At 38.5% G+C, this 15,998-nt stretch overlaps 3 protein-coding genes across 4 annotated transcripts; all 3 read left to right on the top strand.

Moving 5' to 3' along the window:
* Positions 1-425: 425 nt before the first annotated feature.
* On the top strand, positions 426-2,908 carry LOC121328289 (C-X-C motif chemokine 10-like). The gene is made up of 4 exons (XM_041272890.1): positions 426-845; positions 1,674-1,800; positions 1,913-1,999; positions 2,303-2,908. Exons 1-4 carry the CDS (start codon positions 788-790, stop codon positions 2,313-2,315), a joined length of 285 nt encoding a protein of 94 aa, XP_041128824.1. The 5' UTR covers positions 426-787; the 3' UTR covers positions 2,316-2,908.
* A 204-nt stretch (positions 2,909-3,112) lies between these two features.
* LOC121328278 lies at positions 3,113-7,352 on the top strand. 2 transcript variants are annotated; one of them, XR_005951667.1, is made up of 2 exons: positions 3,113-3,227; positions 5,773-6,159. XR_005951667.1 is itself a non-coding variant. In XM_041272875.1 (2 exons), the coding sequence occupies exons 1-2, from the start codon at positions 3,210-3,212 to the stop codon at positions 7,350-7,352; spliced, it is 723 nt and encodes a 240-aa protein (XP_041128809.1). In that variant the 5' UTR covers positions 3,113-3,209. The 2 variants fall into 2 exon arrangements, 1 of the variants encoding a protein (XP_041128809.1); XM_041272875.1 differs by lacking the exon at positions 5,773-6,159 and adding an exon at positions 6,648-7,352.
* A 2,993-nt stretch (positions 7,353-10,345) lies between these two features.
* Positions 10,346-12,266, top strand: LOC121328270 (C-X-C motif chemokine 11-like). Its single transcript, XM_041272863.1, has 4 exons — positions 10,346-10,628; positions 10,979-11,105; positions 11,644-11,730; positions 11,912-12,266. Exons 1-4 carry the CDS (start codon positions 10,574-10,576, stop codon positions 11,925-11,927), a joined length of 285 nt encoding a protein of 94 aa, XP_041128797.1. The 5' UTR covers positions 10,346-10,573; the 3' UTR covers positions 11,928-12,266.
* The last annotated feature ends 3,732 nt before the right edge of the window (positions 12,267-15,998 follow it).

Genomic DNA, 15,998 nt, shown 5'->3' with positions numbered 1-15,998 from the left:
GGGACTAAAATCTGTTCTTTGTAGAATTTCAACCACCGGCAAAGTGCGAGTGATTACAAATTAATATGCTTGTGTGTAAATGAATTATGCCGAATGATTGGGACTGAAAGCATGTGTGAAGAAAGGAAACCTCTGAACTGGATTTCATGGAAACTACAGGATGACAACATCTGTATTACAAGCCTGAGAACTGTGGTATGATCTCATAAATGTAAAACAGCCAAGCACTTGTTACTGCCTTTTGTACAGAAATGAGATTGAAAACCCTTTTAAATAAAACTGGATCTTAATATAGATGCTACAGGGCTTATTGATACCATTTTTTGGCAGCTATACACACTGTATTTAAAGTTATTATTCATGCATTGCTGTAGTGTAATTGTACTGTAATTACAGTAACTTCATATTTGGATGCAGTGAGTTACACTTCTGCTTTCTGCAGAAAAATGATTTCTGGTAAGAAATTAGCCTATAAAATTAGGACTAATTAAATCTTATGGTATAGTATTTGCGACTTATGTTTCTGGTAGTCAGCAAAAACACTGGATTTCTTTTAAAACCCTGCAATTTCTTCTAAAAGGTCAACTTAATGAAAAGGAAACTCCTTTGCATGGGAACTTCCCAAGACACAGGCTCCTTGCCAGCATTTCGCTCATTGGATACTGAGCATTTCTAGACAGTATATATTGAACCACACTTTCTAACAAGTACCACACTTAAATTGACTCAAGACATCTGAGTACAGATAACAAAAATTAAAAAAAAAAAACCTTTGAACAAAACCACAATGAACTCCACTGCAACCCTCTTCTTTATTTCTTTTGTGTTGTGTGCCGCTGTGGAAGGTAAGCACTAGAACTCATTCATGAACAGGACAAGTTTTGAATTTAAAGAATTGTGTTTTTTGTTAAATATATAGGAAAAAAAATAAATACAAATAAAAGATAATCAAATGTCTTTAACAAATAATGTCATTGTACAACTGTTTGTATTGATGTTTGGTTTTATACCATAAATAGGGTTCATACAAGCAGATATTACAATATTCCTTGGTAATATAACAACCATAATTGCACTGTAAAGGATTATCAGATAGTAATAATGCTATTTGGGATACACTTAAAAATAACTATCAGTAACCCAAATAATATTTTGCATGCAGCATATTAAACCCATCAGGATACAGTGAGATAGTACTTACTCTTACTGGTGCAGTTTTAAAAAGTGATTAATTCATTTTAATGTCAGGGTTAAGTATGGATCATAGTTTATATCAATGATTTAGGTCAATGTTTATATAGTAATACATTTGAATTACAGACAGTAATTATGTTATTGCCTTTTTTTTAGAAATGGTCTAAATTGTATGACCTGTAAACTGACCTGTGGAAATCACTGAACTTTTGTATTGACATATGTTCTTATAATGTAGGGCTGTACAGTACTGCAGATTCAATTGCATTTTTTTTATGTAAACTGTATTGGTGACAGGTTCATCAAACTGTCACACAGCCATTGTTTATTTGTTTAGCTGTCTCTGGGGAATTACACATTTTCAAAGGCACATGTGACCTTGATACTTTTAAACGATTTGTAATAACGTGATGATGAGTGAAGATGTTCTTTGCCCGCAGTATTTTGAAAGCTTCATTTCTGTTCTTTGTGTTCTTCAGGTACTTCTCTTTATGGAAAGGGACGATGCATTTGCCTTAAGAATGGGGATGACTTTGTGCGTGGAAGAAACATTGTGAAGTTAGAAGTGATACCAAAAAGCCCAATGTGTGACAGGCTAGAGATTATGTGAGTAGCTTCATATTTTTTTTTCTTTTTTCTTTGTTTAAGAAAACAATTGTTAGATTGTGAATTGGTGCTTAATCGTTGTAACACTTTGTCAACTTTTGTTTTCTGATAGTGTGACAATGAAGGGTACGGCTGAACAAAGATGCCTGAATCCCCAATCTAAGTTTGTGCAGAATCTGGTCTCCACATTAAGGACAAGGTATACAATTTTAAAATATGACATTTATAAAAAAAATGGTTATATATGTTACCTATGTCAGTTCTATAAAATATACATTGTGCATTGTGAAGTATTTACTGAAATATGCAAATATCAAATGCACTTACTGTAAAGCATTGCACTACCAGGATTTCACATGAAAGCATACAGTGCATAATAAAACAGATAAAGATACAATTATGCAAAAGGTATTCTTAATTTAATTAATAGTCAGCCATTTGACAAGTTTTTGTCAATCTGTGCTGTTTTTGTTAACTTTCTTAATCTGTTATTATGTTTTAGGTATTCAAAGTAAACTTCTGTGCAACGAAGGACATGAAAACCCCAAAATAAAGGCCAATGACGCCACCAGAAACATCGGCACTTTGAATCATTTGTTCATGGGCATTATTTCATTTGAATTTTTGGATACCATAGCACAAATAATACAGTCGGATGTAATTATTATTTATAGATTTTATTTGTAAACACAGGAGTACACATTATTATTTTGAAAGTACCATTAAATAGTTGATCTTTGTTACTGAATGTATCGTGTATTTGTCAAATAACAAACTATTTATTTAAATTATTCAATTATCTTTAGATCCCAGCATTTGTCATGCATGTTTTTTTTTTGATAGAACTGACGTCAAATGTAAAGCACTGCGTACAGCTGCTTGTATTGTTTGTCGGTAAAGGAAGACTTATGAGCGAGAAAATGCATGCAACATTCGAAAAAGGGAGTATTATACATATTGTGCATTCTGAAATGCATTGTATATAATGTACATTCTGAAATGTGTATTGTTTTTGTTATGTTCGTTGTTATGATATTTGTATTACCCTGTTTATATGCTTGTGGTTTTGAACAGTTGTAATGTGAAAAGTAAATTCTTGAATTTTAAACTAATTGTGTGGTTATGTGGCATCTAAGTACTTTCATTATTTTACACTAATTAGATAAATATGAGAGAGAGAGAGAGAGAGAGAGAGAGAGAGAGAGAGAGAGAGAGAGAGAGAGAGAGAGAGAGAGAAACGAAAACGAAAACGAAAAGTAGAAGTAAACAAATGCTACGCATGCTGGAAATCACCAGCACTGTACTTGTTATTTTGTTTGGTGTCAGTGTGTAACAACCGCTCGGTTACAGAAATGGGAGAATAATTTATAGAACTCCATAGACTGGGATGGCGTAAAAGCCGGAACAAGATGGAACTGCCCGGCAAGGTACTTTAATTAATTCAATTGCATTAAAAAAAAAAAACAGCATAGAAAGTTACACACATGTGAGAAGAATATGTTACCAATCGGAACCGAATAATGCGCTCTCGTTAACCCGTTCCGACACCAGAACCACCAAAGGTGCAAGGACGATGATAATTATACACATAATACAACTAAGTGAGAACAACATAACACTGCTGAAAAACAAACAAACAAACAAACAAAAACCCACCGAACCCTTCTTTAATTTCCCATTCCGTGCTACAAACAGCTGTATAACCAAACCGCCCGGAAGACTGTTCCGAAGCTGCACAGAGTATGAAAATTATACACACAATACATCTAAGTAAGAACAACGTAACATTATTGAAAAAACCCACCGAACCGACCTTTAACTGCCCATTCCGGGTAATATAATGTTATTTTATTTAGCAGAACCATATTTTTAACATCGTTTTTCTCTTTTCTTTACAGTGGAATATAGTATGGCCTTATTTCTACTTTGCAGGGAAGGAGGTGATAAAGTAACAGTATTTTCACAAGTAGAACAATTGCAAAGGTCTAGAATTGCTGGTAGCCCCTAACTGTAACAGTTACATGTGATTAAAAATATAATAACACGTGTATATAGCTGCAACAGTGTCACATCATTTATTACAATGCAATTATAGTGCAAATGCAAGGAAACACACTATCTTACAATTATGTAGTTTACAACATGTAAGGAAAAATGAGCAAACAAAGCAAAACAGTTTACATTTTAATATTACGTAGGATGGCTTCAAATACAGAAACCTTGATTGTTTTTCCTATTTTCTTCTTCTTCTTCTTCAAAAAACCCCCCCAAAAAACAAACAAACAAAAAAGTTTTACATTGTGTGTCATATGCATCCGTAAATAAATACAATAAATAAACAAAATAAACAAATAAACAAACGAACCGTTTGTTTCGTTTTTATGCCTGTGTTTAATTCGGGAAACTCTTGTCTTGTCTAGTGCTGTATGTGTCTGAATACGAGAGAGAAATGAAACAATGTATTTTGCTCTATATGAGTTGCTGCTATATTAAACTATGTCTCCGCGTAATGCCTGAGAAAGAACGACTGAACCCGTGAAATAATGTATCTAATGTAAGTATTTGGCTGAAACACTGTAACTAACAGACAGCACTAGTTTGTGCAATATGAGAATTGAAACAATATTGTGTTTTAAATAAATGTGATTATTTTACATCCCTAGTATTTTTAATGTGTTTGTGTTTTACTTGCTCGAGACCCTACCCTCTGGCCCAAATAAAAGAACCTGGTGCTAACTCTCTAAAATCTTTAAATTAATCTGAAGGTAGTGCCTACACTGGCGTAGACGGCTACCGTAAATTATATTTTAAACCTAGTTTAGCCCTCGCTACAGTATGACCTTTATTGCTAATAAGTATGTTTACTCACCAACGAGGTATTTACTACTGAGGTCTAACCGAATACCTGGCTTTCAAATGTGTAGTCATGCACAAAACCTGTGATTTTTAGTCAATTTGCATGGCTTTTTAGTATTAGAAGGCTAAAAAGATTAGAACCCCTGGGGGTTCTTTAGGAGTTTTAGGGTTCCTTATCAGTCCTTCAAGATTTCAGTATTTATTTATGGTTGTTTAACTGTATACTGTTAAAAATATTTAAAAAATGTTATTTGCATTTAGAACCACTGAAATATGGTTTCTTGGAATAACTTTTTCAAATGTGTAAACTGTTCTGGGCAGCTTTATTAATCAAGCTGTTTATTGCACGGAATGGGCAATGATAGGTCGGTTCAGTGGATTTTTTCAGCAGTGTTATGTTGTTCTCACTTATTTGTTTTATGTGTATAATTTTCGTAGTCTTTGCACCTTTGGAACGCAGTGTTCCGTGAGCTTTTTAGTGATAAAAAGAGGGTTCTGGGTCGGAATGGGTTAATGACTTCGCGTTATTAATCTGATTAGTAATATATTCTCCTCATATGTGTATAACTTTCTATGCTGCTTTTTAATGCAATTGAATTAATTGAAGTACCCTACAGTTCTGGCCGGTTCGTTCCGATTTGTTCAGGCTTTTACCCCATCCCGACTGACTGGAGAATTGCATTGCATATAAGGAGGTTAGTACAGGGTTCTTTTATTTGGGCAAGAGGAGAACACACAATACAAGTGCCAGGAATGCAAAATAATCACGTTTATTTAAAACACAATTTCGTTTCAGCTGTCATATTGTACATTTCAAGGCAGCAATTTATTTTAAAACTAGAACACATATGATGAGTCTTTGAGTACTCTGTCAGGTGTCTGGTCTGGGAACGTCAACCCTCGGGTGTCCTGTCACAGGATCTTCTGATAAAAATCCTAATATTTGTTCATGATTTAGAAAAATAATATGTTGTTGATACATCGATAAATGCATATGTGAGGATGCACCTCAAAGTCTTTGCAGAAATGAAAAACTTGGTTTCTGTTTAAAAAGAAGAAATTAAACTTTGGACTTAAACTTTGACACAGTATTTCTTCTAAATCACTTGTCTTTAGACAGGGAGACCGAAGAGGAGAAGCTGGAAATTCCCACTCTTTCTTGACTTTCCGCCAATGAGTAAACTTGCTAATTGAAGGTAGCAAACATACAGCACACTTTATACTTCTCCTGATACCACACAACAACCCAGAAGCCAAAAGAAACTTCAACAAAAGCAACAATGATCTCCAAAAACATTCTTCGTTGCTTTCTTGTTGTTTGCAGCTATTGTTTGTAAGGGATCAGAATACATTCATATCTGCATACAGAGATATTTTTTATAATGCTTTGTTGACAATTTATTTTAATACATTATTTTGTATCTGTACTACTCCCTGTTACAATGAGTTAAAAAGAGTATAACACAAAGGCACACCATGCATGCTAGTGATGCTAAAAAAAAGTAGGGGATATTTTATTCAGTGCATAAAAATAATAATTTTGTACCTTGCAAAGTTTATTTTTGTATTATTGTTCTATTAGTGTTTTGAAAAGCTCCTGTTAGGTTATATAAAATTACATATTTATGTTTTCTTGACTTGCCGCTTTATAATAAGGGTGGTTGCCAATGCATTGTGAATGAGTGTTAATTTGTACTGAACATTGTTAGATGACACCACTAACCTTGATGTGTGACCAGGTAGAGATCATATAAGTATATTTCAGACAAACCTTTTTTTTTTTTTTTTTTTTTTAAATCATTTAAAGATGTAAGATTGATGCTATATCAAAGTAGTGCTAGGAAATGTGTAGGAAACCATTTCAAGTCCTGTAACTTTTTCAATCTACAGTAGCCATAAGCAGTAACTATAATGTCATGTAAGAACATATTTGCACATTCCAATCCATTTGCATTTACTGTAACCTCAAGTTGCTGGTTACCCTAATGCAGGTTAGCCTGAGTGGGAGGAGCCTGAATGTCCACAGCCGAAGAAGGGAGAGTCGCTGTGTCCACAGCCTAAGAGGTGGGAGTCTGTCAATCTACAGCCTAAGAGGGGGAAGGCCGAACATCCACAGCCCAGATACCCACCAGCAGAGGGAGAATGCCTGCTGGTTCCAGCTCCACCGCCATAGGAGGACTGCTTGTCACTCCCATCTCCACCAGCAGAGGGAGAATACCTGCTGTTTCCACCTCCAACCCCGTGGGGGACTACTTACCCCTCCCACCTCCACCAGCAGATGGAAAATACCTGCTGGTTCCACCTCCGCCACCGTGGGAAGACTGCGTGCCTCTCCCACCTCTACGAGCAGAGAGAGAATACCTGCTGGTGGCACCTCCACCGTCTTGGGAGGACTACTTGCCGCTCCCACCTCCACCAGCAGCAGAGAGAGCATGCTTGCTAGTTCCCCCACTGCCACCAGAAGGGGAGGAGCCCCTGCCGCCTTTGCATCAGAAGGGGAGGAGCCCCTGCCGCCTTTGTCAGGAGCAGAGCAGCAGGAGCTGCATCTGTCTTCACCACCACAACCCAAGGGGGAGGAGCAGGAGCTGCCTCTCCCTTCACGACAGGACAGACCAGGACAAGAGGCTACCGGGTCTCAGCAGCCCCTGCATAGGTTGCTAAGGGGAGCACAGGGAAAACCCCAGCACCACGGCTAGTCCTGGCTTCCCTCCTGCAATTGCCTCCCGAGGGTCCACTGCAACCATTGCTCAGGGATGCCAGTTCGCCATTGCCTGGGGATGCCTGCCTCGCACCGTCCAAAGAGCCATGCCTCACACTGCCCAAGGATACCTGCCTTGCACCGCCCAAGGATGCCTGCCCTGCACCACCCAAGGATGCCTGTCTTGCACCGTCCAAGGATGCCATGCTTGCTCGCTCCGGGATGCCATGCCCGCTCCACTCAGGGATGCCATGCCCACTCCGCTCAGCGATGCCACATCTGCATTGCCTTCGGTTGCCTGCTGCTTCGCATCACCTGGGGCTACCTGCTGCTCTGCCTCACCTGGGGCTGCCTGCTGCTCCGCATCTCCTGGGGTTGACTGTGTCTCCTTTTTACCCCCTAGGATTGCTGAGGGTCCCGCTTTGCCTGGGGTTGCTAAGGGTCCTGCTTCACCTGGGGTTGTCGAGGGTCCTGCTTTGCCTGGGGTTGTCTGTCTCTCCTTTGCTTCTCCTATGGTCGCTGAGGGATCTCCTTCATCTGCGGTCGCTCAGGACTCTGCTTCACCTGGGGTCGCTGCCAGCTGTGCTTCGCCAGCGGTCGCTGCCAGCTCTGCTTCACCTGGGGTCGATGCCAGCTCTGCTTCACCTGGGGTCGCTGCCAGCTGTGCTTCACCTGCGGTCGCTGCCAGCTCTGCTTCACCTGGGGTCGCTGCCAGCTGTGCTTCACCAGCGGTCGCTGCCAGCTCTGCTTCACCTGGGGTCGCTGCCAGCTCTGCTTTGCCTGGGGTCGCTGCAGGCTCTGCGTCGCCTGGGGCTGCTGCCTGGCTTGAGTCCCTCTAGGTTGCTGACAGTCTTGCTTCCCCCAAGGTCGCTACTGGTCTGGCTTTATCTGGGGTCACTGCTAGCTCAGCAGGACCACAGGAAGCACTGGGGCCAGCGCCTCAGAAAAGGGGGCTGCCAGCTACAAAGAAAAGGGGGCTGCCAGCTCCCCCAGCCACACTTTCGTGGCAAGAAATACTGTGGCCGGAGCCCCGCAAAGGGGAGCTGCTGGATATGAATAGGGGGCCACCATGGACACCTTTTTCCCCCTCTTCCGGGACTTTGAGACTGAGGGGGAAATTGGCCGTTGGGGCCATATGTGCTTCCTACAAGGAGGGAGATATGTAGCAGGGTGGTAGGAAAGCCCTGCTTAAATATATTGTTTGTTTATTTTTAGAATGTGGTTTCCCCCACTGTCCCTGTGCAGTTTATTTTGTGTTTGTTTATTATTATTTATTGTATTTATGATTTTTGTTTTTTAAAACACCTTATGGTGTTGGCTAGTACGATGTTAAACTAGCCGGCAGTCACAAATAAATAATAAACTCTTGCAGATTGTGGCCGAGAGGTAATAGAATAACTACCGGCTAGTTAAACCCCTCGGCCACTGTATAAACCCACAGCTCTCTGCACTTCGTGGTGGGTGTTCAGAGGAGGAACGAGAGCAAGCGAGGAGCGAGAGAGGAATTTAAATAAGATATAGGATCAGTGAAGGATCTGTGAGCAGTGTTGTGTTTGTTAATATATATATATATATATATATATATATATATATATATATATATATATATATATATATATATATATATATATATATTTTGTGTTTTTGCTTCCTCATTCTGGCCTGCGTCACCACTTAGCGTCATCCTGTCACAGAAGGTAATTTGCTGTTAAATTTAAGCTAAATTGTTAATTTATAAAAGGCAGTTTTCCTTCACTGTTTACCATAATTTTACCGTTGAATTTACGGACATATTTTACAGTGTCGAGCTGTTCAAAATGTGTGAAATTAAACCTAACCAGTGACTAATATTTAGAACATGAAAGTGATTAAAAGCTAATGCATCAGGTTCACACATATTTTGGGAATGCCTCTGTCTAAAGTAGCCTCTCCAGTCTGGTTGGGGCGACTGTGCCTACTGTACTGTACATCTCCCTCCCTATTTGTATTACCTGCTGATTCAGGATTCCAGCTGTCAATCACTGAACAGTACTAGCAGGCACTACTGCAGCAAACATTCTGTCCCTATCGGCACTACAGGCTCTTCACGATATACGTACAGAGATCATTTTTTTCTGGAGCGAACTACAGCAAAAGACTCGTCTTGAGAAGTTAATACTGTATCTTGGATGTTGGCTCCAGCTATCATGGTCAAACTAATATTATAGTACACAATGTAATTAATGTTATGTAGACTTGCTATGCTATTATTTATTGAATTTATATAGCACCTTTTATACAAAAGTATTGTAAAGCACTGTACAGTACATAACAGAAAAAACAGTACATTTCTATAGCATGTTACACACACACAACTGCCATAATATAACAGATGTAAATAACAGTATACGCATAATACAAAAGCAATTAAAGCCCAGTAAGATAAGAAAGCATTTTTAGTATTGACTTGGAAACTGTAAAGGTCCCAGCTTCCCTGACAAACTAAGGCAGAGCATTTCATAATTTAGGAGCTCTACAAGAAAAATCCCTACCTCATGTGTTGCTTTAGTTGACCCTAGGAATAAACAGCAGCCCCACACTCTGTGATCTCAGAGTGTGGTTTGGAAGATAAAGGGTCAGTAACTCCTACAAATAACTAGGTGCTAATCCATTCAGGGCCTTTTAAGTTAACAGCAAAATCTTAAAATCAACTCTATACTGCACAGGGAGCCAGTGTAAAGAGGCCAAAACAGGGGTAATATGTTCACTTTTCCTGCTTTTAGTTAGAATTCTAGCAGCTGTATTCTGAACAAGCTACAAGCAGGATACCACACGTTTTTGGACACCAGAAAAAAGTGTATTACACTATTCAATTCTAGATGAAATAAAAGCATGTGTTTTGTTATATTTATTTATTTCCCTTTACAATCTTTTTTAGAAAGGAAACATTGGGGTTCATTACCCAACATCCTGTTCAAGAGAAGAAGTGATACTTAGGATTTATTTGAATGCTTGGATATTTCTTATAAATCAGGTGTCTTTGTAGGGACAGGATCTGAAGTGATAAAACTAGACTTTCCCTCTCTGTCTTGAATTTCTGCCAAAACAATGAAACTTGGCAATGACTGGTAACCCAGCGTAAACAGTATAAATAGAAGAACACTTTCTCCTCTGCACTTCATTTAAAGTTTTCAAGGCAACAGAGTCCAGAAACCAAAAGAAACTTTAACAAAAGCAGCAATGAAGTCCACAGCCGTCCTCTTTGTTGTTTTTCTCTTGTTTGCAGCTGTTGAAGGTAAGGCATCATATTGCATTTTAGGTCAAAAATGAATACTATCCTGCAGAGAAATGTTTGGGAATCTGTAGACAAAAGACAAAATACTTAATGTATGTATTTAAAAAAATAATAAATAATTAATTAATACAAATTCAGTATAGTTGTTTTAAAATACTGGATAAGTCAGAGAGTATGCTCCAATAATATATAATACTGGTGTCTTTCAAACTTGTGAAGTAGTGGTGTTGTTTTTGCTTCTTCCTCTTAGCCCATGCATTTTTAGACAGCAGACTCTGTCCTCATTACAGGTAATCTGCAAATATATACAATATATGCTATGCTTTTCTTTTGCTGTGTATCTTTTCCAGGCTCCCCACTTTACAACAAGGGCCGTTGCCGCTGCATTGGGGCCAGTGCTGACTTTATACATTTAAAACGCATTGAAAAGTTTGAAGTGATACCAGCAACCTCAATGTGTCAACAGATAGAGATTGTGTAAGTATTGTGGTGCAGTGGGGTATTCTTTGTCATGCTTCAGGACCTTTTCACTGTCTTTCGGTGTAAAATAAGTACTTAAACAGCAGCAGCTAGGGTGTAAGCAGGGGGGTGACTGTATATTAATTCATTAACCACAAAAATGAAACAAACAGAACAAAAGCCTAACACTTAGTGAATACCTTATAAACCATAACTATAATTTAGCAGTCCCCAAACAAGACTACCTTTTCAATATATTTGCCAGGCCTGTCCCCACACGTCTCTTCTCACAGACCCAGACAAAGCATTTTAACCTGCTTATATATCTGCCTGCTTAATTCCAGGCAGGTGTCCGTCATTAAATTAGAGCCAGGTGATTCCACGTCTGGGTCTACTCCAACCATTTGGCATTCTGGGGGATGTAGTCCTGCAGCAAATCCCCGGACTACATATTTCCTCCCCCTACTCTGCCACAGTATTGAATCAGTTAATATCATGCGGGATAATCCTTTTTAATAGATTATGTTACCATACTGACTGTCATTTTATTTTCTAGTGTTACGATGAAGGACACTGAAGAGGAGAGATGCATGAATCCCAAGTCAAAGCAGGCACAAAATATCATCAACTTGCTAAAGAAAAGGTATGTGTTTACAGTATGATTGCCTTCAATGTTATATAGAGTGGTGCTATGCTGTTTATATCCTTTATTGTGTCATAGTTATAATTACTTCTTTTGTTTTTAAGTTACAATGGCAGCTTGTGATTGTTCTGTGTTTATGTAGCTTGACATTGTAAATTCTAGTCTGCAAATTATGTTCTAGGTCCCCACAGAAGTAAAGCCACCAAGGGAATCCCAGACCAGTTCTGATGTGACCCTCCCCACCTGTCCTTCATGAAGCTCATAGGCATCCTCAGTCCCAGCCGCCATGGTTACTGCTTCTCAAAATGTTGATAATGATTTAGGTACACATTATAAAACAAATGTGACCATTTTTTTAGATTGTCTTTTGCCACATAATACCGCAGTATGTGTTCAATTACAACAATTAAATTGTAAGGTATATTGCCATTTAAATTACATCATTACCTAATTAGAATCTAGCAAATGCCAGCATTTTTGTGGTTACAAATACAGCATTAAGGCGCACTAAAGAATCTGTTCAAATATGTGCTGAATTTGTATGTATCATTTGTGTATATAAACTTTGCTTGTATGTTTTATATAAATATTATGCATTTCTAACATTATTTGTTCAATTTTGTGTTTTACATTTTTGTTTTTTAAATACGTCAATAAATTACTTTCAGACTATTTTGTGCTTACTAGCCAATGTGTTTTGAATCATAAAGAAATATGTGATTTAATCATACAATTACCGTAGGCTATATTACCAAAAAATGCTGCAGGTTAACTGTAACAAACTGATTATTATTTTATTAAAAGATCCATCATTATCTATAACTGCTTAATCCTATAGAGGGTCACGGTGAGCCAGAGCCTAACCTAGCAGACACAGGGCAGAAGGCGGGACTACATCCTGGATGGGACACCAGTCCATCACAGGGCAACTTAGAGAGACCAATCCGCCTAACCAGCATGTATGTTAACCTATAGTCTGGTTCAGGGGGTGGTACTAGGCCCGTGCGCCCTATCATCTTCTTCCTCCAATTAAATATATTCTATTTAAACCTTAGTCACTATTTGTCTTGTGTTTTTTGTTATCTCCTCCTCCTTTAGAATCTGAAACCACCTTTGCATCGGTCTCCTCTGGAGGGTTAGTGATTCCACTTTCTCCAACCTTTTGTTTTGCTTTGCTTCATTTACCTCAGAGGAGGATTCTTTGTGAGTCAGAGGGGACCCCCGGCCAAACCCCTCCTTTAGCATGTATGATTCTTTTGTCTTCTCTTTCAGGCTCTGATGTCTCTATTCATGTGAACCTCTCTTGTTTGTGGAGGTCTCCTCAGTGATGTAACCCCCCCCCCTTCCATTATGTTAGGCTTTTGAAGAGGCGTAACACCCCACTTTATGTATTCTAACATCTTCTAAACTTTATTTTCTTTCCGGTTCACGAGCCTCTTCGCATGTCAGATAACCTCAAAGACGGCGCCCTTCTTTGTATATTAGGTCACCTCAAAGACGGTGTCCCCCCTCCTGCATGTCGGGTATCCTCAGCGACGGAAGAGTCAGCCATTGAAGAGTCAGAACCTCTTTTATGTGTTAATATTACTAACCAATGTTTTTCTTTCTAGTTCATAAGCCTCTTTGTCTGGTCATCTCAGAGCCTGTGGCCCCCCTCCTGTTTGTCGGGTTTCCTCAAAGATGGATCTCCTCTTATATGTGTAGGGCCTTTGAAGGACGGAGCCTCTCTTTATGTTATTCGTTACTAACTTTATGTCTTAAAACATCACAGCAGGTGGCCTTGTTCTGCCCCGTGAACTTTGGATTGTGGGAAGAAATCAGAGTACCTGGAAAAAACCCACACAAACACAGGGAAAACATACAAATTCCACACAAACAGACACCTGAGGCTAGAATGAGGCTAGAACCCAGGACCCTGGAGCTGTGAGGCAGCAGCACTAACCCACCACACCACATTGCCACCTGTTATTAAAACACTTTTGTAGTAATTGGTTTACGATAATGTTTGTGTTAAAGCTTTGTAAACATGTCCCTTAGCTTTGCAAGCAGCTGACCCAAAACACATTCACATTCACACATGATGCACTTGTGTTCCATATTTTGAAATGCAATTACATGTAATGTTGATGGATTCAAATAATCAAAATTTCAATGGATTCTTGCAAGCTTGAACCTGTGAGTTACCAAATTTTTCAAAGGATTGTGACACAAAAGGCTTTGTAATTACAATAAAACATAACAGTATATCAGATAACATGCATTATGCATAGCTTGCTGTCTATGTCAGAAATGATTCTCATTTATATGAAAGGAATTGTACATTTATATTTAGATGTGTAAAGGCAGATTTAATTTCAGATTGCCACACAGGATTATAAACCCCACTTGACTGAACGGCACAGGCTTTCATTTTGAAGCTGAAGCTTCCAAGGCAAAGTGTTTGTTTTTCAAAGTAGTTCAACGAGGCACAGAATATAACTATAACTGAACATGAGAGGGTTTCAAAAGCTCTTGCTTATGGCAGGGGGGATAGATATTACAACTGCACAACTGTATTTCCTGCAAATTAATTCTAGTGGCATTTAAAAACACAACCTTACTTCACAAATCCAGACATTAGTTAGTAATCCTGGTAAACAGAGGACATGCAATAGTAATATATTATGATAAACATATTACGCATCATAATGTAAATAAGAAATTGTGCATGCACAGTAGTTTTTTTTTCTTTCTGCAAAGCATTTAACAGGAAAACAAAGAATGATAAAAGGGAACTTCACTTGACATTTGTTCATATGGGAAAACAGACTCCCTCATAGATTATAGACTGTGAACAGAAAGTGAGAAGTTCAAGTTCAAAGGGTAAGATGGCCATCATTTCATCATTGTTTATAATTAGGCATTCTGAGATGAGGTTTTGTAAAAAAGAAAAAATAGAAAACAGGTTAATTTATTAATTTCCCTTTTTTTAAATCATATGCTTAAATAAAACAATAAAAGCTTTACATTTTTATATATGTCTATTTAATACATTCAATACTAAAATGTATTTACTAATTTTTACTAAACAGATCCTGATCAGATCAAGAAAGAGTATTTGATATATAATGGCACTGCAGTATTAATTAAGCTTTCTTTCTGGTTAATCATTTTTTGACATGTTAGTAATTTTAAAAATCCTGTACCATAACCATGAATAATGAAATGAACTGCTAACATATATTTAACATTAGCGTGAATACGTAGCAATGCAAATACTACAGTGGTGTAACACACACACACAGACAAATGTTAAATTAAGAAACAAAACATAACAAAAGAAAATCAATCCCTTTTTTATACAGTAACTGTTGCAACAGTGAAAATATTTAACCTGAAACATCATTACACAGCCACTAAGGTTTACAGTAAGTGGTTTACATTTACTCTTATTCACTGTACATACAGTATACAGTATGTTGTTCACTGTCATTGTTGAGTTGAACGTCTCTTTTGCTTCATAACTGTGATGGTCCATTAAAAGAAGAGCACTGTAGTATAGAAACTCCATGACCTCCATACAGGTCAGCAGGTATTATAGTCCCCTGGACAGAGTAGTGTTACTTTAACAGGAAAACTGAAATGAATTACTGTATGCAGTAACAGACTGAAAGCAGCTGCTCTCACGCACAGGTACATGGTATGCATCTATTTGCAGAATCATACTGTAAAGCTACATGTACAGGATATTATTCCGACAGATGTGTTCGTTTTAAATTGCCTCTGGCTTTCAGGATTCTGCCCAAACCTGTTGCATCCTGCAGGCAAACCTCATAACATGATTGAAAAACCTAGCTGTGTGCCAAGTGAAAGCTGTATAATTGTCATGATGTGAGTGGTGTATGAAAAAGTTAAGGTTCAAACAGGTTGTTATAAATGCAAAACATACAATTTTCAATAAAAAGATCCACCCCATGTACCAGCAATGGTATGGAAATGAAACGGCAGGTTTTCAGTTCCAAACAAAAAGGTTTCATAACAAAGTACAATAATCCAAAAGTGCACGGCAAAGTGCTCTGGGTGCAGATACAGGGTATGGTGCTGCTGAGATGTGCAGGGGTAGTGGCACTCTGGGATTTGTGTGCCGGCTCCGTGGCTGTAGCATCCCAATCTCTACTGGTCTGCAATATAAACAAAACAAAGGCACATCACTCTGGCATGTTAGTTTCTCAGCGTAAGGGGCTTTACTCATGTAGCTGCGTCCCCTTTGTACTGACAAACTCCTCCCT

The sequence above is a fragment of the Polyodon spathula genome, chromosome 2 (assembly GCF_017654505.1).
Source record: "Polyodon spathula isolate WHYD16114869_AA chromosome 2, ASM1765450v1, whole genome shotgun sequence".
NCBI classification, from domain to species: domain Eukaryota; kingdom Metazoa; phylum Chordata; class Actinopteri; order Acipenseriformes; family Polyodontidae; genus Polyodon; species Polyodon spathula.
The sequence above is the reverse complement of the archived record's forward strand: the minus strand, read 5'-3'. Positions and strand labels throughout refer to the sequence as shown.

What these genes read in the sequence shown, in the direction of transcription:
- LOC121328289 (XM_041272890.1), top strand. Translation starts at nt 788, where the DNA reads ATGAACTCCACTGCAACCCTCTTCTTTATTTCTTTTGTGTTGTGTGCC. An exon ending in GTTGTGTGCCGCTGTGGAAG is followed by an intron (nt 846 to 1,673) that starts GTAAGCACTAGA and finishes TGTGTTCTTCAG; the next exon opens with GTACTTCTCTTTATGGAAAG. An exon ending in TGTGACAGGCTAGAGATTAT is followed by an intron (nt 1,801 to 1,912) that starts GTGAGTAGCTTC and finishes GTTTTCTGATAG; the next exon opens with TGTGACAATGAAGGGTACGG.
- LOC121328270 (XM_041272863.1), top strand. Translation starts at nt 10,574, where the DNA reads ATGAAGTCCACAGCCGTCCTCTTTGTTGTTTTTCTCTTGTTTGCAGCT. An exon ending in CTTGTTTGCAGCTGTTGAAG is followed by an intron (nt 10,629 to 10,978) that starts GTAAGGCATCAT and finishes TATCTTTTCCAG; the next exon opens with GCTCCCCACTTTACAACAAG. An exon ending in TGTCAACAGATAGAGATTGT is followed by an intron (nt 11,106 to 11,643) that starts GTAAGTATTGTG and finishes TTTATTTTCTAG; the next exon opens with TGTTACGATGAAGGACACTG.